At 35.7% G+C, this 23,869-nt stretch overlaps 1 protein-coding gene across 2 annotated transcripts; it reads left to right on the top strand.

The window, feature by feature from the left end:
- The first annotated feature begins 15,037 nt into the window (after positions 1-15,037).
- Positions 15,038-23,075, top strand: LOC148870507 (Pentatricopeptide repeat (PPR) superfamily protein). 2 transcript variants are annotated; one of them, XM_088970508.1, is made up of 2 exons: positions 15,038-15,400; positions 21,451-23,075. In XM_088970508.1, exon 2 carries the CDS (start codon positions 21,512-21,514, stop codon positions 22,997-22,999), a length of 1,488 nt encoding a protein of 495 aa, XP_088826634.1. In that variant the 5' UTR covers positions 15,038-15,400; positions 21,451-21,511; the 3' UTR covers positions 23,000-23,075. The 2 variants fall into 2 exon arrangements, with proteins under 2 accessions (XP_088826634.1, XP_088826635.1); XM_088970509.1 differs by lacking the exon at positions 15,038-15,400 and adding an exon at positions 18,716-19,232.
- Positions 23,076-23,869: the final 794 nt, after the last annotated feature.

Genomic DNA, 23,869 nt, shown 5'->3' with positions numbered 1-23,869 from the left:
TTCGTGCATTCACTCCTAAGCTTCTGTTAGGTCGGGTATCATCACCTCTGCTGAGATAGAATCGCCACTGCTCTCTTTGTCGGAGCCATCTCTGCAACTGGAGATGGCAGTAGCAGGTGGCCGTTGGAGTGTGGCTGTCAAGTGTCAGATCCCAAGTCAGTCAGGTGTGCCGCCCCTGGGTACGGACTTCCTCGGTGTCAGGCAAGGTACGGTTGTTCAGTTTGGCATCCTGGAGGCAAAGTGCTAGAGTGGTGAGCGAGGTGAAGTCTTGAGTTCGGAAAGGGGAGTGTCCCGAACTGTCATGGGGTGGGCCAGTTCAGGTCGTTGCCTTGTATGAGGCTCGGGGCCTAAGGGAGAGTTCAGGCTCCTTATAGGGAGTTTGGACTGCTGGTTCCTCCCTTCGGTGCTCACGCCTTGGGCGTGCTGTTGTGCCGAGTTGTTGCCTTTGCCACGTGTTGAATGATTACGAGATCGAACCAAATCTTCCTTCATCAGTAACACTGGTCCAAGTCAGGGGTGGCAGAGGAGAGTCATGCCCCTCCCCCCCTCATGCCTTTAAAATTCCCATAATATCTATTTAAGTTTCACTTATATTTTAGTCCCTTTATTCATATTTTTTAGTTTTGGCCCCTAATAAAAAATCATAATTCCCCCCCTTCCGAAGCTGAATTTTATTCGGCGCTTCTTTGACGGTTTCATCTGCAGTGGCAGCAAGAATTTGCTATCTAAGGAAATCGAAAGTGACAATAAAACCCTCATAGACATAATGAATGATGTATCCCACTGCCCTTGGAACCTAACTCATCTTGTGAGGAAGATAAAACATCTTCTCTCTCCCATGACAACTATCTTCAAGAAGGTAATAACAAATTGTGCTAACTTCCTGGCCAACAAAGGGATTGATGAAGCAAATTTTGCCATCTTTTACCCTCCATGGCACCTTCCAAGAGAGCTTAGTGTCCTGCTTGATAAGGATTTTCATGGCATTTCCAATTGCAGAAGGATTTAATCCGGTTTCCTCCATTTTGGTTTTTGCTAGTTTTGATATATAATGTCCCTTTTTTTCCTTTGGGGCTCGGTAGTGCTTAATGTTTTCTCTTGTACCATTGATGTTTCCATTTGACAATGGTTAAATAAAATCCTTGGTGGCTTCCCATCCACCAGTTTCTTTTTGGGGATTAAAAAAAATCAAATAATTTGTAATTGGACCACCCGGCTGATTAATATTCTTCTCCATATGATCAGCAGACCAAATTTGAAGGCATGCTTACTCTTTAAGCTGTTCTTTTGACCTCTTTTTTTATTTATTTGGCTGCGTTTGGTAAATGTGTGAAATGGAACCAGGTAAATTTTACACCCCGATTTGATTTTATAAGCATTTGGTAAGCATGTAATTTTACACCGAAAATCAGTGTAAAATTACATGCTATTGTTGAATTACATCAATAATTGGTGTAATAAATACATCTCTATCTTCTTCTTCTTTTTCTCTTCTCTCTCCTTCTCTCTTCTTCTTCTTTCTCTCTCTCTTGTTCTTCTTCCTCCCTTCTTCTTCTTCTCTATCAATCTGAACCCACCTACGTTCTCCATGGAAACTGGCTCCATGGCAACCATCACCGGCTCAGTAGAAATAGTTCCATGGGAACATAGGCAGAAGCTTCATCACCGGCTCCGGCAACCATCTGCCTCCTTTGCTTGGGAACAGAGACAAAAAGTCAAAAACAGAACCGGTTCAGCAAAAGCTTCATCACCGGCTCTGGCATGGTTCAATCTTCTCCGGAAACGTATAACCCTCAACGTTGTGGTTTCAATCTTCACCGGAACCCTCCTGTTTCCGCCATGATTTCAATCCTCATATGACCATCTTCTCTCTCTCTCTCTCTATTTGTTCTCATTGTGCCAAGTTCGAGGTTTAAACGCCTTCTTCTCCTTCTCTGTGAGGACGCTCAGACGATCAAGGCATCTCATCGTCCCATCGCTCATATACCTTCGACAACAAATGCCAGAAAAATCTGCTCAACCTCCTTCCTTCCCTTGTCTCCAATGACTCCTGAAATGACTTCTTCAATACTTGTACGCCGATGATTTTACACCGTTTTGCCAAACACACAACAATGTAAAACATGCATTCGACAGATTTGTTTTTTACCCTCGTACATGAGCATTTTTTATTTCCACCGATTAAATTTTATATTTACACCTTTACCAAACGCAGCCTTAATATTCTTTTTGCGGGCGTGTTATATATTCAACTGGGTACATACGAGATGATCGTAAATAACTTATATATGCACTGTAAGGCAATGGTATATATTGTAGACACCTTGCGAGGTAAAGTGGGAATTTTCTCTAACAGTGAAGCTTGAGCTACCCCACAGGTTTACTACGAGCCTTAACTGGACAAGCTAGCCAGCTAGTTTCTGGGAAGAGCTTATATAGAATCATATATATATACATATATATAAAATAAGTAGAAAATGAAACAAGGTCAATTCACTCACTTCCATGCCAACTCCTATCTCCTACAATCTACAAATACAGCGGTCTACGTAACCCAATCCCATTGTACACGTCTTGTTTGCAGGTGCAGGAGACCTTGAGTCATTCCACGCACCCAAGCGACAGATTGACGGTATGTAGTATAGTCCTACCAAAAAGGTGAAGGGTACATATATAATTTCAAGTCATTCATTTTGTTGCTCGCCAAAAAAAAAAAGTGAACGTTATGTTAGAAAAAATGAAATTTAAATATTAGCTATATGATGACCAGTGGCTACTACGTACATGCAATGGCCCACCAACCATCCCACATCTTTGTTTTTCATCACTGGGGACCTGTAACGAATACAAACATAAACAGAAAAAGCCATCAACTAGTCAAGCCAAGAATTCGAATAACGTATGTGGGGTTATTTTCAGAATCCAAAGTGAAGTGAGAGAAAAGCGTTGAAGAGGCCGGGAATCAAATTAGTGGACTCCCTCTCGCGCAAAACCTGAACTCCAATGAAAAAAGAGCTCCTTCTCACTCCCTCTCTCTCTCTAAAAGACGACCACCACCTTCCAAGCCATATATAGTTAAACTTTTGGCCAAAGAATCTAAGTTTCCATTTAATAAAAAGATGAATTTTACTCCATCACAAATTCACAACCTTTTCAACAGCTTTCATCTCTGCTTTTTCAGCAATAACCAAAACAGAAAGAAAGAAAGACATGGATGGGTGTTGTGAGGACATCGACTTATCTAATGTTCACTTGTCCCGGTTTAGGATCGAACTTGGTCACTTGGAGCATTTGACAGATACCTTAAGCAGAGTCACTATAGCTATCTCATCCTAATCCAAGTTCTATTTGTTTTAGAGATAGAGCTTTTGACCATTATGCAGAGAGAGGGGAAGGGGAGGAATGGAGGAGTTCCACTCTAATGTCGTCTCAACTAACATTATTGGCTTTAATTTGTTGTGGCGTGCACCCTGTGGTGTCCATTGCATAAGCGGTGTTGCCATTAGGATACAAGTGATCGATTGACGAATAAACAGTTCTAGAATGTTGACAATGCATCGGTTTGGAAAATTGCATATCAAACCCGACATTAGTCACTCCAACTTGGACACTAGCTAAAGCCAGAACAAACATAGCAGAAAGGCAGTTCATAATGACCCACCCTATTAATATTTATAACACAGACAGCAACCTCATAAAACCTACAAATTACAATTGATCAGGAAAAAGATAATAAAATAATGGATAATTTTTGTCTAATGAAACAAAAATATTTGGATGAAAGACACATTAACTAGAACATGTATCACATAGCTATTACGTGCTCACTTATTGTGTTTATCTAACATGTCTACTATATTATGATCCCTATTCATACATTTTTGCTCAGATGTATTGACCACAATATATTACTGGTCATGTTCATCCGGTCACACATCGGAAATATTAGTGAAATAAAGTACATAAGATGTCCATAATGTGTTACTGGGTGAGTGTGGCCTGTGTTCTTGTATCTTGTCTTTTCCACATCATATTTTTTTTACATTTTTATTAATAATGAAAAATGAATACAAAAATTAGGAAAACAAAGAATTAATGTTTAACTCATATATAACCACACTAAATTAATTCTAAGTCATCATGTTGACTAAATCAATGGTTTTTATGGGTAAGCTTTTTGGAAATAGATCCAAAATTTTGATCAAGCAATGGATTAGCTAGTCCATCCAATTGATTTGATTATGGGATAAAAACACTGCTAAAAAATGGCGTTCCTCATTTCCTTTTTAGTTAAACAAGTCAACTTGTGATATCATAAATTAAATAATAAAAATACAAAAGATATTATACAATTTATATATAAAGAATTTAGTAATTGTTAATATTATGTATTTATTATATTAAACAAAATCATGTGTGAAAATAAGAATTATTGTTATTAATGATAAAAATGGGTAACATGAAGAGACTAGGAAAGATAATTAATGCCTTGTATACCCTCAACTTATTGGCTTAGTCAAATAGGTCATCAGTTCAACAAACAGGGTCATTTGATTGTTCACAAAGAAAATGGTCTTTTGCAAAAAAAAAAAAAGGTTTTAGTTTAAACATATAGTCAAAATTTTATTTGAATAGTAGATTAATAAATCTGACTATCTAGTTCAATCATTGATATAAAATAGAAGTGTTAGCACCCGATTTTTGTTCAGTCTGCCACTTAAACCTCTAATTCACACCAAATCCCTTATCAGACCCTTCCGACCTCTCCAAAACACCCCAAAACCAAGAAAGCTCAAATTTCACCCCAATAGCCTTCAAATCCACCGTTAAACCTGTGTGATACCAATCCAATGACCTTAATTGACCCCTTCTTACACCTCAACCACTAGATCTAACCCCACCATCAGACCCAGGACCTCCCAAAACACCCACTTGTAAAATTTCATCCAAAAAACCTTCATTTACCCCTTCATTGAACATAGATTCCATTCCGAGGCTCTAGAACTGTCGAATCAAGCCCTTTCCAGATTTGCCTGATTCGGGCCCAGTTGACCCAATCTGACCCTACTAATCAACCCAGAATCCCCAAAAACCCCACCTTGCCAAATTTTAGCTAAAAAATACCCACATTTACCCTTCCATCTAAAAAGATTTCATTTCGGTCAATTTCACTAGCCCATAGACACAAACCCTTCTCTGCATTCAGGAAATTATGAGCATCTCTAATATTTTATATTAATCATATTAAAGAAAAATAAGTATGAAAAAAATTAAATAACAAATTAAACATCAAATAGGAACATCTCTAATATCAAATGTTTTAATCCTTGATGTCATAATTAAAAATTAAAAATTAAAATAGATAAAAATACAAAAATACATAATTTTCGTAGCAAACATTTGGCCACATTTTTAATGTTTTATTTTACCATATTAAAGAAAAATAAGTGTGATAAAAAGAATTGTTTTATCGATGATGGAAATAAAATTCAAAATTTAAAACTGACAAAAAATGAAATTGTTTTCTTGTTCGGTGGTGGGTCAACAGTTCAATTTTTTGGCTCAAAGGTGTGAACCCTTGATGTCATAATTAAACAATAAAAACTAGGGTAAATTGTTGAAAATTCCCCTATAATTTGGTAATTGCAATCACCTCCCCTAAACTTTCTAACATACTTGCAAATAGATCCCCTTTGTTAGAATCCTCTAAAAAAAGGCATGAAATTAAAATGTCCAAAATATCGACATAATTACTTTTAACCAAAATGTTCATTTTCAAAATTTTCTCCTCATATGAATGGCTAGTCTAAACCCTTTTTTTTTCAGAAATAGATTTACTTTTCAAGTTTTTCCTTCATATCAATCATTCAAAGGTAAAGTTGCAACTTTAAGTTCTCTTTTTTTTGTTGTTGTTGTTTATAATATTTGTATTGTTTCTTCTTTTGTAGAAATCAATCTCAATAGTATTTGCATGGATATTTTGGACATTTTTGTGCCTTTTATTAGAGGGTTCTAACAAAGGTGGTCTACTTGGGATTGTGTCAAAAAGTTCAGGGGAGGTGACTACAATTACCAAACTTTGGGGGGGTTTTAACAATTTACCCTAAAAATTAAAAAAGATGAAAACATAAAAATACACAAAATTATGAAAAAAAATTAGACACATCTCTAATATCACATCTCCATCACATTAAACAAAACTAAGTATAATAAATAAGAATTAAACAAAACTAAGTATATTTATAGACATAAATATATATAAAAAAAAAATTATAGGACATCCGGAAACTTAATTGCTATCATTATCATCTGCAATTGTCATGCACAAAATAAATCACGTGCACATTTACTGGTTATAATATGTTTCTATCTACCGCCTAACAATGATGACTCATATATACAATTTGTCAAAATAATGAGCCAACTCATAAAAGAAAACATCATGATGTAAAACCAATCATTTTCTTGAAGTGAATTTGGTCGTGGTTGAGTTCCCATGCTGACTAAACAACAAATAACCATCAATATCAGTGAGTGTTGTCTGAGTGAATAGAAAACTGGAACGTCTTAGGACTGCATTTTAAGTTGCAATGGTGGTTGTTCTTAACTCGTTTTCTCTTATTCATGGTTCCATACATTATTTACTTTGTGCTATGATAATTAATAAGGTGACAAAGATATGTGCACGCCATTTTTCCTTGCTATAATATCAGGATTGGCAGGCCCCATCTCACGCTTGTGTTGTTGTTTAATCAGGTCGTTGCTAATCTTGGATATGGTCTTTATAAACGTGTCTCTATCTAAGCCCAACAGCCAAATGGTACTTTACAAAAACTTTGTAGTCTCCCTGAAAGCACTAGCCTGCACATTGGGAGTCGCTATGAATTTAACACACATGTGGGAGATATTCCCAATGCATGTGCAGATAGATGCCAATACTTTCAATATGCATGCAGAGTTTTGTAGGGAAGGAATTCGACAAGTCAATTTTGTTTTGTGGGTTAGACTAGTGATAATCACCCTTAATCCATATCTAAAGCCGACCCATTATTATCAACCTGCCTACAGGTTTCACGCATGTACATGTGGTTCCATCCACTGAGAGGTAGGATGGAAACTTATGGAAGGGAAACACACATGGGACAAAAGTCACAATACTTGCTCATTGTTTTATTTTTCCCCTTTTTTGCTAAAGAAGATACATTAATAATATTTGTTCAATGTTGGAAAGCACCTCAATAAGCGAACAATAAGCACCACCTCGATCTTCCACAGTATCGCCTTTCAATTTTCTAACAGTGCTAGAAGATCTACTTAATTCAAAATGATCAAAATTATCACATTATCCCTCTAGACTCTAGTTCCCTATTGGTGTTATGTAAAGCATCCAATTCAACTATAACCTGGAAATGGTGTAGTGATCAAGGAATACTAATTGCATTCGGAAGTAATATTAATTAGGTGCAAAGTTTAAGGTATTGATATGCATGATATGTTTCTACAAACGTATTGACCTAAATAGGTATTTTGAACCTTGTTCCAAAGTTCGATAGAGTGAACAAAGCAGATTTGTTAGAAAACTTTTGGAGTACTCTTGAGTTGCGTCCCTGTAGTGAAGATTTATTTTCAGTTTGAGTGGTGTAACTTTGTTTGATTTGTCAGCTCAACAACCAAATGACTTGTATTCTATCTCTTTTACAATTTAATGAAAATTTTCAATTGATCCTTCAAAAAAAATAATGAAATGAGGCTGTAAAAAACCACTAACAAGCCCAAGAGATCAAAGGACATGACCTACCTTGGCCAAATTCAATGACTCGTTTCAGAACATTCGGAAATAGATCAAGGATTCATTCATTATTTCTCTGACCTCTTTAACACTCAAACTAATGTAGACTTGTCCTCTTTGAATCAATTGTTGCCCCAAATCATCTTATATTCTGACAATGGAGCTATTTTAATAGCCCCATCCGAGGAAGAAGTTAAACAAGCACTTTTTAGCATAAAGAGCCTCAAATCCCCAGGCCCGGACGGTTTGCCATCTCTTGTCTATAAGGAATTCTAGGAGACAATGAAGAACCATATTCTTCTGTTTGTTTAGGATTTTTTTTTTTTAACAAGAGACTGCTCCACAGGGTAAACCATACTTATATTTATCTCTTACCCAAAAAGTTGGACTGTTCCAAAGTCCAAGACTACCATCCCATTAGCCTTTGTAGTTATACAAAATCCCAGCCAAAATCATCGCGAACTGTCATGGTACTATTGGACAAGTGTATAGGCCTCACCCAAGCTGCATTTGTTCCAGGCAAACACATATTTGATAACATTATCCTTTCCCAAGAAATGTTCAACTTTCTAAAATCCCAAGAAATGTCCTTTCCCAAGTCATGTCCAAGGCCTAATAAAAGAGTGTATTTTTACTGTGTCCTTCTCAACTCTCATTAATAGCACAATAGAAGAACACTTCCAACCTTCTACGGGCCTCAAACAAGGGAATTCTCTATTTCCTTACCTGTACATATTAGATGTGGAGGGTCTCTCTAGATTCATATATCAAGTTGAAAAGGAGAATAAGATTCAATGAATCCAAATAGCTCCAACAACTCCAAGTATCTGCCATATATATATTTTATTGATGATGTAATTCTTTTCATCAGAGCTCATAGGGACGAAATAGCAAATTTGAAAGATGTCCTTAATCATTTTCAGAACCTTTCGGGCCAATGTATCAATTTTGATAAATTTAGGGTGTTTTGCAATAAAAATATCAGATGGAGCATGATCTGGTTACTTCTACCTAGCAGGGGCTATATTCCTATCTGGCGTTGGACGTGGTATCTGCAAAGAAGAAGGTGAAGGATTCCCGGGGAACTCGCCCGGCGGGAACACTCTGATGCTTAAGTTAGAACTCGACGTAGAATTGAGAGAGTTGCGAAGAAATTAATGCTAAGAGTGAAGATGCGCAATTTTCAATTACCCTTTTCTTTGGGGGTTGAAGCCCTTATATATTAATGCCTTGTCAAATCGGGTGTAACCGCCTCTAAATCTCTGTCGTAGCCGTTATTTGCCAGGGCTAAGCAGGTGAGCGCAGGTAATCGTCACAGGGTATGGCCCTGTCAGTCGAGAGACATTTTTTTGGAGCTGACAGGCACGACGCCACCTAATGAGAAACGTGGGCGCAATCCTTTGGATTGGCAGGTGCTGCGCCGTCAGACAAGGGACGTGGGAGTAGTCTGATGGGCACGGTCTTGTCAGATAAGAAGCTTCCCGAAACCCTCGGATTGCTCAATAGCGAGCTACTTGATAGCAAACTGTCTGGTAGCGAGCTGCCTCGTAACAAGCTGCCTTGTAGCGAGCTCTTAGGATGGGTTTTAGCGAGCTCGTTATGCCAAGTTGTAGTCAATCTATCATGCTGAGCTGTCGCTTACGCTGAATCATGTTCACGTGTCACCTAATCAAGAGGTCGGGTCAAATCGCCCTCCATCAATATCCATCCTCGTCAACTCTAGATAAAAAGTTTGAACTCTAAATTGAAGTACCTTAGGGTTCCTATGTATGGTCCAGAAACAAACACTTGGATCTCCAATACGTCATGAACAACATCTCCTGCCTAAATAAATGGAAGGCGGGAATTTTTTTTTTTTTTTTTTCATTCAATCTGCTCTGCATTCTATCCCGATTCATTCTATGCAAGTAGTGAAGTAGCCCCGTAAAACTGTCAATCAAATAGAGAAAACCATTAGAAACTTCCGTGGGGTAAATTGGAAGCAAACCCCCACCCCTTCCGCTAGTGTGCTTGGGTCAAGCTTTCACATCCTAAAAGTTAGGGGGCTTAGGTTTTAGGGTCCTGAAAAATAACAACTTAGTACTTCTGAAAAAGCTAGTGTGGAGGTTTCTGGCAAAGCAAGATTCTCTTTAAGCTCATATGTGGAAATCCAAATACCTCAAACCTAATGTTTCCCCTCATTGATCAAAACTTCGGGCTCCCCCCCATGGAAGATAGTAGCTCCTCTCCTCCAAGACCTCTTCCATAAGGTTGGATATGTTGTCCATACGGATGTCAATATCTATATCAGCCAATCCCCTTGGACCCATTAGGTTTAAATTTCCAAATGATTCCTCAACCTTTGCCGCTGGAGCTCCAACAATCAAAATTTTCTGATTTGATTTCCAACGGCAGCTAGAACATCCCCATTATTCGCCACTATTTTCTCGGCCAAATAGTCACTCTCATCTTGGGAACCCCTATCTACCCCCAAGAGGTGAACCCACCCTAGATTTGGACAAGTCACTCCTCGGGAAAGTTCATTACCAAGCAGGCATATAAACACTTATCTTCCTCTGTGCACCCCCCATCTCTGACCAGCATGGGAAATGTTTTTCTAGATCTGGAAATTTCCAATACCAACAAGGTTCCAACTTTTCATGTGGAGGGTGCTAAACAATTGTTTTCCAGTCAAGGAGAAACTATTTCTTGATCCACGAGATGCCCAATGTGGCTTGTGTAATCAAGAAATAGAATCTCTAAACCATCTTCTCTCCCACTGCTTGTTTGCCAAAGCAATCCTCTTCACAGCTCCTTGGAACATCTCATTGCATTCCTTATTCTAGGACGTGTGGGTCTATTGTGTTTGTTACATTATTGATTAGATAACGGACAATAATGAATGTTCTTTAATTTTAAGTTGGTATGCATTGGCTCTCTATTATATTTGGTTTGCTCGTAATGAACAACACTTCAAAAGGAAACAACATTCCAATTAATTGGATTATCATGAGAATAAAAAACCTAATACGGTCCATATCTTTGTCTGAAAATATGCCTCCTCTAGAGGTGCCCCAACAGAAATTCTCGTTGGTAGTAAAACCCCAAACCAATATCATTATATTTACAGATGGGGGCCTGTTAAATGAAAATTCTTGTACTTTTGGAGTAATCTGTCTTACCTCATCTCTCTCCTGTTTAGGGATTGTTGGTGGAAGAAGTAGCTAGTGTGGATCAGTAGAGGAAGCTCAACTTTGGGCTATATACCAGGGCGTGTCTTTTGCATCCCGATTCTCTTCAAGTCGTGGTGATTCAAGTGCTGGAGAACAAGGCGTCATTGCGCCTGTGCCTTTCACAAAAGACCAAAACTTTGCTCTAATCTTTTGTGCCTATTAGTTTCTATTAAGTTTAACAAGCCAGCTCATACAGTGGCCCAAAAAGGCCAAAATTCTTGAGTGAGGAACTCTTCAATTTTCACAGTTATCCATCCAGGATACTAGATGTAAATATCTATATTTCCCTATCGTTGTTATACTAAAAATAATTTAGCTATCAAAAAAATAAGGATATACAAAATAAAAGAAACCTACAACCGAAGTTCTATAACTTGAAACCAAACCTGTTCATAGCCCAAGTAACTCGGTCCATTCTTTGTTAGGCTTGAACATGATTGAGAAAGTCCAACCAGATAATATTTTACATAATAATATATATATATATATATATAAATATGCATTTTTGTTTTATTCCTCTTCTCTTTTTCTCAAATAACAATGATATATTTGAGTATTTTTGGGTTTTGATGTTATTTTATCCAATTTTCAAAGATGGACTTCATGTTCAAGCTCAAAGATCTAAACTAGGCCCGAATTCAAGATTGAACGTGTTCTATTAATATAGAGGCCTGCCCTGGCCTGGCCAGATTGTGTTTTTGTTGTCTTCGACTAAACCATATTTTTTAGTTTTAACTCAAAAGGTTTAGGCGGTGTGGGATCATTGATGACTAACAAACTGGTATTTAAGGCCCTGTGCTAGAGAATCATTTTTGGGGATTCTTATGATTTTTTGGAGTATCGTGTTTGGGTTTGACATCTCTTCAGAATCCATCCTTTTTTGAATGGAATTTCTCATCCGAATGCCCACTCCCAAGAAATGAAAAATATCACACAGATGAGAAATTCTCACTATTAGAGGTGTAAATTGAGCCATACCATGCTGGCACGCAAGCTGAACTGGGCCGTGCTTCCCTCTCTTGGGATAAGTTGGGGGATCATCCTAACACGACCCATGCCCCAAGACCATGTGAGCCTATGTCGGGCCGCGGGCATGGGCCGAGTGGGCTGCAGGCCATTGTCTTTATCATTTTTCTTCAAGTTCCACTTCCATCTCCATTTTGATTTTGATCATCGGCGTCATGTGAATCATCAAGTGCAGTGTCATGCCCTCCTTTGTCTTGTAATCTATCGTCAACATCTAGCCAATCTTTGAAACAAATGCACATCTCCAAACTTTTATCATTCATGCAGCTTCTCTTATCATCCAGCACCTTAGTACTTGCAGTAAAACAAGACTTCGATGGAAATGTAGACATCAGAGAGTAAATTACGTGCCATGGTAGTGGTTTTTTTTTCTTGTCCACTCCACCAAGCTAAAATATCAAAATTATTCATTTCTTTTGAGTTGAATGAATCACTTAAATAGAAAAAAAAAATTGTTTATAAATAAAAATTAAGTTTAGCAAATGAATTTGTTGATGAAGTAACAGCAGATTTCTGCCTCCTACTTATTAAAGATTGAACTCTATCTTTTGTAGTATTGGAATTAGTTGTTTCAAAATTGGAAGATACACCAGTACAACTTGTAGATTTTTTATGCCCTACTATATGAGATTCATATAAGCTATACGTTTCAAATAATAAATTATTAATATTTTCGTTTTGATTTCCAACTTCAACATTCATATTTTCACAATATGATTCAAGTACAATATCTATACCATATTTCTCAATCTTCATAAAAAATAATATCTTGTGACATTTTTGCATTATAAAAATAAGTAAGAATTTGTTTATAGGGAATACAACTTTCTAAAAATGTTTATATTTTAAACCATAATTATGGCATAAATATTTAAATACTTGTTTTCTTACTCTAGAACTTTTAATATATATAATACAATTCCTAATTTTAGAAATAAAATTTAAAGCATCTTGAATACATAAATTTAAAATGTAACATGCACATCTAATATGAAATAATTTACCATTTAAATATGGTTTTAATTGAGATTTTAAAATATTTATCGTCAAATCATTATTACTAACATTATCAAAACTAATAGAAAAAGGTTTATTTTCAATTCTATAAACATGTAAAGTATTTAAAATACTTGCAGCAATAGTTGGGCCAGTATATAGCCATTCAAGCTTAGTAAAACTTAAAATTCTTTTTTGTAAAGTTCAGTTTCATCAATAAAATAACCGATAACACAAATATAACTTATATCAAATTTAAAGGTCCAAATATCAGAAGCAATTGCAACTCTAGAGTTAAGATTTGATAAAAATAGAAATTAAATTTTGTTTATATGAATAGAAAACTTTCAAAGTATCTACTCTAATAGTATTTCTATAAACTTTTTAAAATTGAGGATTTACAGATTCATGTAAAAATATTTTAAATTTACTATCTTAAACTAATAAAAATGGTTGTTCAGCATATACAATATATTATGCCAACTCATGCCTCATTTTTCTTGTAAATATTTAAAAGTACCAAAATCCCCTCCCAATTTGTGTTTGGGATTTTTTTCTTTCCCTTATTCTTCTTCTTGTTTCTCATGGCTGAGCAAATGTCTGCCCAAGTGGCTAATACCACTCTTGCTACAATAGCTATTGTCACTCCTACATTTTTGGCAAATAGCCCTTTTTCCCTTCCCCCCAACCTCAATTTTCAAACCGGACTAGTTAATTTAGTTCCCTTATATTTCTTACCCCCAACACCAATAGTAGTACAAGTAGTAGGGGGTGGGAACTTCGACAATTTCAATAGCATTCATATCAATGTTAACACTATCGTGTTGCGATTGAACACTGCCAACATTGAACATACTGGAGAATTAGTTTCAAGAGGAGCTGACCATTTTTTAATTAAAAAAATAAAAATTAATTTAATTGTACTCACCCGGATTACTCGTTCAGAATATCAACTCGATTTCAATGGTCAAAGCCTACAAGCCTCCCAAATTGCTAACTTTAGATACTTGAGTAAGCCTTATTCTTTTAGAAACATGAAAAAAGTCGAGACTAGAGAATTGGAGAGTAGAGAGAGTATTGAGAGTATGAGAGTGTATGAGAAGAGAATTGCTGAATTGGTGTAATGAGAATGGTGGAGAATAGGTCTATTTAAGAATTGAAAATAATTCAATTGCTCAAAATACCCTAAAAACTAATCATTTTTTAGTTGTTGGAAGGGGTATTTTGATTATTGTAAAGTCATTTGTCATGCCGTCGTACCATGCCATTTTGAGTCGATGCAAAATCGTGTCAGGCCATGGGCGGCATATCCCAATTTATACCTTTAAATTCGCAAACTTTACAAATGTTTGTGAATTTAGTTACAAATTTTACAATGCTAAGTTTCATTTTGTCCATTGAACTTATAATGTACCAACCTATAGTAATTTTTTATGTATGACTATTTTTTTGGGACTTCGAGGGTGAATGCTTTGTAAATATTTAGTTATTTAATACAATAGTTTTATCTTAAAAAAAAATAAAAAAGGGAAAATTCCATAAACTTTGGCTTGAGTGACAATTTGGTCCTCAAATTTTAAAATGCGACAATTTAATACCTGAACTTTCAAATGTGATAATTCAATACTCAAGCTTTCAAAATGTGACAATTTAGTACCTATTGTTAACCAATCCGTTACTCGATCGTTAAATGGCATTGAAAAAGTAAAAAAATGCTTTAAGAATGCCATCTAATTCTCTTTATCAATCATCTAAACATTGACAATAAAATGATCAGTCCCAAATTCTATATTCTTCTAAGCAATTATTCAGTTTGTTGTCATAATTTGAATGATTGATAAAAAGAATTAGATGATATTCTTAAGATATTTTTGACTTTTCAAATGTCATTTAACGACTGATTAACGACTGATTAACGGATGTCGCATCTTAAAGTTGGGATTAAATTATCAGTCGAGCCAAAATACAGGGTGAATTTTCCCAATAAAATAACAAACACGTGTTAGATAACAACACGCACGTGAAAGAGGGGGCATTTCAATAATTCGCAGGTCGTCTTCTTCCTCCCACTCTAAGACTCCACTTCGGGTGCCTGAGGCATACGATTCGTCGATTCGACAGCCACTAAAAAGCTCTATCAGTTGCTGGACGGTGATGAAACGGTGGAGAGACAGACAGCGATGAAATGGTCGGGTGACCCCTTGACGCTTGGTTGGTTCGGTGTTGAAGGAAGGGAAAAGCTGGCTTTTGAGGACGGAGAGGTGAAGATTCCCAAAGATTCCATCCATGCCCATCTCGGCTGAGATTGTGGAGACCCAAATCGATTATGGAGTATACTGTGCGGAGAACCCAAATCGATTCTTGTGATACAACCCAGGTAAGAACCTCACCATTGTAATCACTTTTTCGTGTTTATAGCAGTTTTGTTCCCTGGTAAGAACCTCTTCATGAGACTTTTGGCGTTTCAAACCCCAATCTCGTTCCAAAACCCCCAAAATCCTTATCTTGTTTGTTGCATTTTTGTTTGAATTTTTTGTATGTTTTACCGAAAAAAGACTGTTATTGAATTTCTCATTGATTGGCATTTTTCCTGTTTGTTTGAGTTTCACAATGAATTGATTTGTGTTACGATCCATTTGTCCCATATTATGTATGGGATGCTAATGTGAGGTATCCACATAGGTAGTATGGGATGCTGTTGTGGGGCATATATGTGATTGGGTTGAATGGTGTTAGAGTGGTGGTGGGGTATATATGTGATTGGGTTCAATGGGATGCTAATGGACTGCGGAGCGTGGTGGAATGTTACGATCCATTTGTCCCGTATTAGTAAGATGGGATGTTAATGGGAGGTATGCCATAGGTAATATGGGACAAGGATTAAATATCGATACGATAAGTTCAGTACAGTACAGGGCGTATGGTATGGTATCGGCCAGAGGGGATACGGGATATGCTACCAATAAACCCATATCCTCTGAATCGTGTGTATCGGAGCGATACACCATTGTATCGGTTTGTATCGTGATGTATCCAAAAAGTTACGCCTGGCATGAATCAAACACAAACCTTTCCGTGCCAAAGCCTTAAACGCGCACTTGAACCATTAAGCCGCTTTTCATCTTATGAAGCTTAATAAAATAAAATAATTTCTTTCTATTCTAGTGTCCACATGTAATGCAAAAAAGTTACATTTTTGTTTAACGATTCCAGCAAAATAAAAATAATAATAATATTCAAAACCAATATTTTATAAACTAATAGAATAAATAATTTCTTAAATCCACATTTATATCAAAAATTTGCTTAATCTCAAGAAATTTATACGAAAAAGATATTAATAATAGAATAATTATTTTAGTACTTAATATTTATAAATTTGAACATGAGATGTAACTTAAAATCTTATAAATTATTAATTAATATTTTAATTTGAATAAATAAAAGTATATATATTATTTGTAAAAATAAAAATATTATTTACAAAAACCTTGAGAATATAATATAAATTGAATTTGTCAAATCCGTTAATCTACATTTATATCAAAAAATGATTTTTTATCTCAAAATTTATGGAAATAAAAATATAATAATGGAATAATTATTTTAGTAGTTAAAAATTGTGAATTTGTGTATGATGTGTATCTTAGAAAATTTAATATATTTGATATATTTTAGGTTAATATTATATGTTATTATAAATTTTTAATTTATATTTTAATTACATTTTATAGTAACGTGTTTATTGTTTACAAAAATAAAAATATTGTTAACTAAGCATTTGAGAATTAATTTTTAGTTGATTTGCAGTTAATATTAAAAATTAAAAATAGTGAAATAGAAAATAATCAACATAATAATTCACATATAATAGTTGCATATGTTTTGTGCCTTGAAATTCAATAGAAAATAACATAATAATAGCTCAGTGCATGTATTAATTTAAAAAATAATATATATATATATATTATGTTATGGGATTCTTGGTTGATACAATATCAATAAAAGTTTATGATTTCTATGCATCCCACTATATTAATTGTAGTATATTTCTTCACATATACCTTTAGATTATACATTTTCTATGTATCTATACATTAATTATAGCTATTTTGATCTTAAAAATAATGTTATTAATATGTTTATAGAATTTATATGCATTTTTTGGCATATCCATATTTTTTCGTCCGTATCCATGCGTTTCCAAAGTGTATCCGCATCCGAGTGACCCGATACGATACCCGATACCAATACTTTAATCCTTGGTATGGGATGCTGTTGTGGGGTATATATGTGCTTGGGTTCCCTCCCTCTAACAGCTAGCTTTTAGGGGTGAGTTCTCCTAAGGCACATAACAATTTGGCGTTCGAAAGCCCCAAAACCTTTTTTCTAATTTGAGTTTCCCATTTATTTTATTGTTTGTGTTTTTCATTTTCTTGTTCATGTTATTTGCATGTGTTAACACCATCTCATCTCAGATTTGCTTGCTCCATGCGTCACCAACAATGAATTTTGTTTGTTTTTTAATGTATTCAAATATATTTTAAGCATCACTATGTTATTTTTAGTTTGTTTTGTAGTTTGCTTTAATTTAACAAGGAGTGGCATTCACTGAGCACCAACAAGTGTTATCAATATGTTATTTGTTTTTCAGTTTGATTTTGCAGATATGCTATTCTCTGCTCCAAATTGTCATTGTTTAATTTGGACTGCACATCAAATATTCATTTCATTTAACTTGTATGGTTGACCTTTGAAATATAAAGAGGAATTGCTCTATTCCGAAAAAAGAAAATAAAGAAGAAGTCATTTGGGTGGTGAAAATTGACACCCAAATTATAAGGTATACTGCATTTTAATAAAACTAATTATATATGGATTGATTTACATAAAACTCTCAGCACTCTAGCCATATTTCTCATTGCCATGAATCATGACTGTTCTGTTGGAGCTATCCTTCATCAGTGATTGAGTCTCCCTTTACCACTACATTCCATGCTTTTTACAAGTTCATTACACATTTCTTATACAAGGAAAAGACTAAACTATGGCCGTTAATGTTTGAAGCCATTATATCAAACATTGTCATTTACATACTTAGATAATAATAGAAATCTGACTTTCCTGATTGTTTGCTCATAGTTATTTATCTCATTGTTTTATCAGCTTATTTATATATGCATTGTTGATAGTTATTTATCTCTTTGTTTAACAACTTATTTATATGGAGTCTTATATTAACTATAAAAAAAAAAATGTTTGCTCATAGGCTGAAAGCATGACATTCATATTGCTAGGTAGTGCCTATCTCGTCTGTATCACTCATCTAGAGAATTGATATGAGGAAATAGGGTGATGCCAAATATGATTTTGATTCTAAGAAACAAGAATCAGATGACTGTGCCAAACACCAAACACACCTGCAAATTCTCTGGATGAAAATTCTTAGAATCCATTCTTTTCTGGAAGGATTCTAAGAATGAAAATTTTCAGATTTGATGCCAAATAGGGCCTAATATTTTATATTCTCCGAACGATGAATCGACTTTCACCTTATCACTCCAATCTTTCTTCTTGTTGAACACTTCAAGTCTTCAAGTAGATTTGGCAATTTTCAACCCAACACACCCATAACGGATTGGGTTTTTTAGATGGGGTCAAAGAGTCACATAACGGATTGGGTGGGTTGGAAATGGGTTATCAAACGGGTATCCATTAACAAATTATTTCACATTTCAATTTTCTTCTTCTCTCTTCCCTTTCCGGAGCTCCCACTTCTCTAGCTTGTTTGTTCTTCACTGGTTCACCATTCTAACCCTAATCCGAGGTTGAAGATAGCGGCTATCAGGCTATCAGAGTCTATTGCTCTCTCTTGCATGTACTTCTCTCTTTTTCTTATTCTATCCCTCTTATTTAAATAAGCCTAATCCAAACCCTAACCAGCACGAATTCAGCAGTTGTGATCCAAATGTGTTAAAATTCAAACCAGAGTTGGTATGGTCTGATTTGGTTTCCTGCAATTGTTAGTTGACTATAACCTTGATTTTCTGAGGTTTACCTTTGCAACACAAACCAGTCTTGGGTTTATCTTTGCACAAAATCAAAGCAAACCGGAGCTACAACACATGCTCTTTTCTCTTCATCTGTGTTTATCTTTGCAATTGTTACTTGACTTTAGACATTGGTTTCCTGCAAAGTCTACACCAAAGGTTGGTTAGATTTCTGCTATATTTGTCATTGATTTTCTGTGTATAAAGTATCAGAAGATACATTTATGAATTAATAAGATTCTGATGGAAATATGGGCTGGTCGTTTGAACGAATTGCTTGCCAATTGAAGTGAAAGACAAATCAGGAATCAGTCAGTAAACCTCTGCATCCAGTGCTCACCCAGTCTCTTTTCTCAATTGGTATTTGGAATGTTTGCAGTTCAACTGTTACAAATTGTTGCTAGAGTAATCTATCCATATTATGCAAGTCTTTCTAACTTCTACGAATCTGCTATTACCTTCCCCTCTTGAATGGTTTTGCTTCTTGCAGTGAATTATTGTTTGATGTCTCAATCAGATTATGCAGTTAGAAGTTTAGAACTTAGAACCTATAATGCTGTATCAGTCTTAGAACTACAGTAGTTTCTATGTGGATATCTTTTCTTACCCGCTAAAAGCAGATTTTTTTTCCTATCAAACCAAACACAACCTTAACTATACCTCCATATTAGCTTGGAACCTCTCCAAAATGCATGATGTTCTAAAGGGCATGTGCAAGTAACGAGAAGGTTTTATCTCAGAAAGATCCTGAGTCTAGACCTGAGTATAACATAACAATTAATTGTGTCAATATTGTTTATTTTTCTGACCACAAAGGAGTTCACGCCATGATTATGATATGGTACTGTACAGATTTCATGACTGGGAAGTGTGTGGCATGTAGCTGTGACCACTAACTGTCAGAGATTGACCTTTCAGTCTTAGTGGAGATCAGATCGGTGCCCCACAGCACCTCCCACCCGTGTATTGGGAACATCTCCCCATGATAAGTACAGGAGATGTTCCCAATGCACGGTGAGATGTGCATGTGGGGTGCCCTCTGTGATCTCAAGTTAGTGTTCGTATGTTTTAAAATTTAGCATTGTTCATGAAATTTTATCTAATTGTTATTATAATGTTTGAGGGAAAACTAAAATTGCAAAGAGAAAACAAATAACAAAATTATAGAAAATTAATCTCTGGATGGGAAAGGGCGAGTTTCAACCGGCATTGATTTGACTCAATGTTTCAAAATTTTCTAGTTAATGAAAGGGTAGATTCATTCTGGATAGTTGTGATACCTGGTGGTGGTGGTAAGAATGGATGGTTTAGAATATATAACCAATGTGGTCTACTTGGAGGTGTGGGAGACTCATAGTTGTAGGCTATCTGTTTTTGGCACATTTGTCCCTTTACCATCATCAAAACTCCTTGCATGTATCCTAGATTTTCATATGGATTTCTTAGGTTCTTAATGATGACATGATGTTTCATTTTCCAAGGGGGTAAGGGGGTCCTCAAAGGCGTCAATCAAAGCCATTACTCGATGTTGATCCCAACCATTTGATTTTTTTTCCCTTCAAGCTTTCAACAAGTTATTTGAGTTGATTTTTGATCTTCTAAAAAAGGGAGACTGGTCCTTTCAACTGTTTGTTCTTTGGTATATCTGTTTTTGTATTTCAAAGATATTATGTTATTGCTTTTAATATGTTACATCATTAGTGAAAATGCTGTATTTAATTATGTTATTGCTTCTGATTGTTATCTTTGAAGCAAGAAACCTTCAGGGCTTAGGAAAGAGGAGAAAAAAAAACTGTTTCTTCTTGGTGTTGAAGAAACTATATTTTGATGATGCACAGCTTTGATGTTATCGGCAACTGGATGGTTAAGTGAATTGTGTTAATCATAGCATATAGAAGGGGCCAGTTTCTATAATTTCTGCTTTTTTCCATGTTTTTCTGTAATTTCTGGTATTTTTCTTCATATCTTTTGTTTTCCATAATTTCTATTGTATTTTCTGTAACTTTTGTAATTTTATATTTCCTGTAATTTCTGCTATTTTTCTGCACTTCTCTGTTTTTCTATAATTTTTATTTGTATTTTTTCTGCAATTTATGTTTTTTTTTGTAATTTCTGCAGTTTATGTTATTTTTCTGCTATTCATTTATGTTTTATTTAATGAATTAAAAGATTAATGGGTTTGCCGGGTTTGGGTTGGTGGATTGGTTTGGACTGAAGCTTATAACCAAACCCAACCTGCTACCCCTATGGCCCCACTCTAAATGCTTCAATGTAGCAGAATACAAGGAAAGGGTACATGGCTGAAATTTCCCTATAAAATAAATGACCTTTTATTACTAGCAATTCATGATAATGACCATTCTGTTGTTCCGTGCAGCAAGCTGCTTAATTTGACTCTGGTAATGATTTGAAGTGGGAGTGTCAACAACATACCTGCGATGAAAATAAGCAACAGCTGCAGTAGTCTTATGAGAAGAAAGAGAAGATGGCCTCGTTCAGTGGCCTACAAAGGCAAATGGCAAGAGACCTTCAATGAACAACAAGCAATCGAGATGCTAAAGCAGGCAGCAGCATTAACACCCCAACCCCAACAAGAAAATGTTAGCGAACCTTATTTACTCTCTGCTCTCATCAATTCCTTTAGCAGCTACTGTTGTGAACCCACCCCTTTTGCCTACTCATTCATCATCAAGGCCATGACCATTAATTCACAGTTTGATAAACTACCTCCAGTCCTTGATCGCCTTGAGAAAGTTGAGAAATTTGAACCACCTGAGCAAATCTTCATTGATCTCATTCGAATCTATGGTGCTGCAAATATGCTTCAGGATGCTGCTGATATCTTCTTTAGAATCCCAAATTTCAGGTGTGTCCCCTCTGTGTACTCCCTCAATGCATTGCTTTTAGTTCTTTGCAAGAAAAGAGAAGGACTCCAAATGGTTGAACAAGTTCTATTGAGGACTCAAGCAATGAATATTCGGCTTGAGGAGTCCAGCTTTAAGATTTTAATTACTTCACTTTGTAAGATAAATAAGGTTGGTTATGCAATTGAGATGTTGAATCTTATCCCTCAGTGTGGATATAGTCCTAATGTAGAATTGTATTCTCTGATACTCTTGTCGATGTGCAAATGTGGGGATTTCACCCATGTTGAGGTTCTGGATTTCTTGGAAGAAATGCGTAAGGCAGGATTTGTCCCAAATAGAGTGGATTATGCCAATGTGATAAGGTTCTTGGTTAAGGAGGACAGGGGAATGGATGCTTTGAATTTGTTAAATCAAATGAAAATTAACGGAATGAAACCTGATACCATTTGCTACACCATGGTTATAGATGGGGTTGTCTCAGCTGAAGACTTTCAGAAAGCAGAAGAGCTGTTTGATGAGATGCTTGTGCTGGGTCTTGTTCCTGATATTTATACTTACAATGTTTATATAAATGGTCTGTGTAAGCAGAATGATGTTAAAGCAGGATTTAAGTTGCTTGATTGTATGGAACAATTGGAGTGCAAACCTAATGTCGTTACTTATAATACACTATTGGATGCTCTCTGCAAGCTTGGAGATTTGACAGGAGCTGAAAAACTTGTGAAGAAGATGGGGCTGAAGGGAGTTCAAGGCAATTTGCACACCTATAGGATTTTTATTGATGGATTTGTTCACAAAGGTGAAGTGGTGAAAGCGTATGGATTATTGAAAGAGATGCTGGACAGGGGGTTTCTTCCTAGTTCTTCAACTTTTGATGAGATGATCTATTTATTCTGTGAGAGGGGGCTCATGTGTGAAGCGGTAAAATTATTAGAAGAAATGGTTCTAAGGGCTGCTTCTCCTGGGACAAAAGTGTGGAAGGCACTACTCCTTGGTTATGGCTTTAAATCCAAGTCTTGTGAGAACTACCTCCCTCCTTTTGGAGGATCTATTATGTAATTAGTCAACACAGGTCACTATTGTTGTAGTAACTTCTGCTATTGCTTATAATAGACTGCCGTTTCTGGGTGTCAAATAATTAGTATGAGGTACTGGTATAATTTCTGAGCTCAGATCTCCTGCAAACAAAAACTCTGCTCACTTAACATACGGTCATTGGGAATATCTACCGTATATGTATGTTAAATTCATGGGGAGATCAGAGATGTTCCCAATGTGTGGTTGGATTTCCATGCTTGCATAGTTTTTACTTGTAGGGAATCCCATTGTACAATTTCTCTGCCAAGAAAAGCAGTTGCAGAAGAAGATTAAGAGTTGAAGTGCAGGTTTTCTGGTTTCTGGCTTTCCCAAGTGGGCTCCGCATTAATAGCCTAACCTGATAGCAAACAACATGAATCTGGTTTTCCCAGGGTTTTGAAACCCTGCCCGTCGGGCAAGGAATTGCAATCAATTTCACTGATTCAAAGAAAGGCAATGCACTTATTGTGACCATCGACCCATTCTCAATTCTTTTCTAAAAAAAAGGCAGAAAATGTAAAAGTGATTATCCACGACTTTCAATCCATATTCTAATAAATATTAAAAAACTATTTTTAAAATAAATATATTCTTAAATTTGTAATAATTATTTAAAATATTAATAAATATAAATTTAACATTATTGATTTAAATTTAATATTACGGGGTCATTCACTAGTTCAATAAAGATAACACTTCGCATTATACAACATCGTGTTTAAAGGACTCGTATAAATTGAGGAAAACATGTATCTTGATCCAAAGTGGGATGCCTTGCCTGCAACCAATGGGATTTCCGATAGTCGAGAACGCACAAGCATGCGTTGGCTGTGATGAGGCCATCGAGAGTGA

The sequence above is a fragment of the Nelumbo lutea genome, chromosome 2, assembly GCF_056320005.1.
Source record: "Nelumbo lutea isolate HS-2025 chromosome 2, American lotus-T2T, whole genome shotgun sequence".
NCBI lineage: Eukaryota > Viridiplantae > Streptophyta > Magnoliopsida > Proteales > Nelumbonaceae > Nelumbo > Nelumbo lutea.
This window is presented reverse-complemented; position numbering and strand designations above follow the sequence as displayed.

Bases quoted from the DNA above. Each gene is read 5' to 3' on its own strand.
- LOC148870507 (XM_088970508.1), top strand. From the start codon at position 21,512: ATGAAAATAAGCAACAGCTGCAGTAGTCTTATGAGAAGAAAGAGAAGA.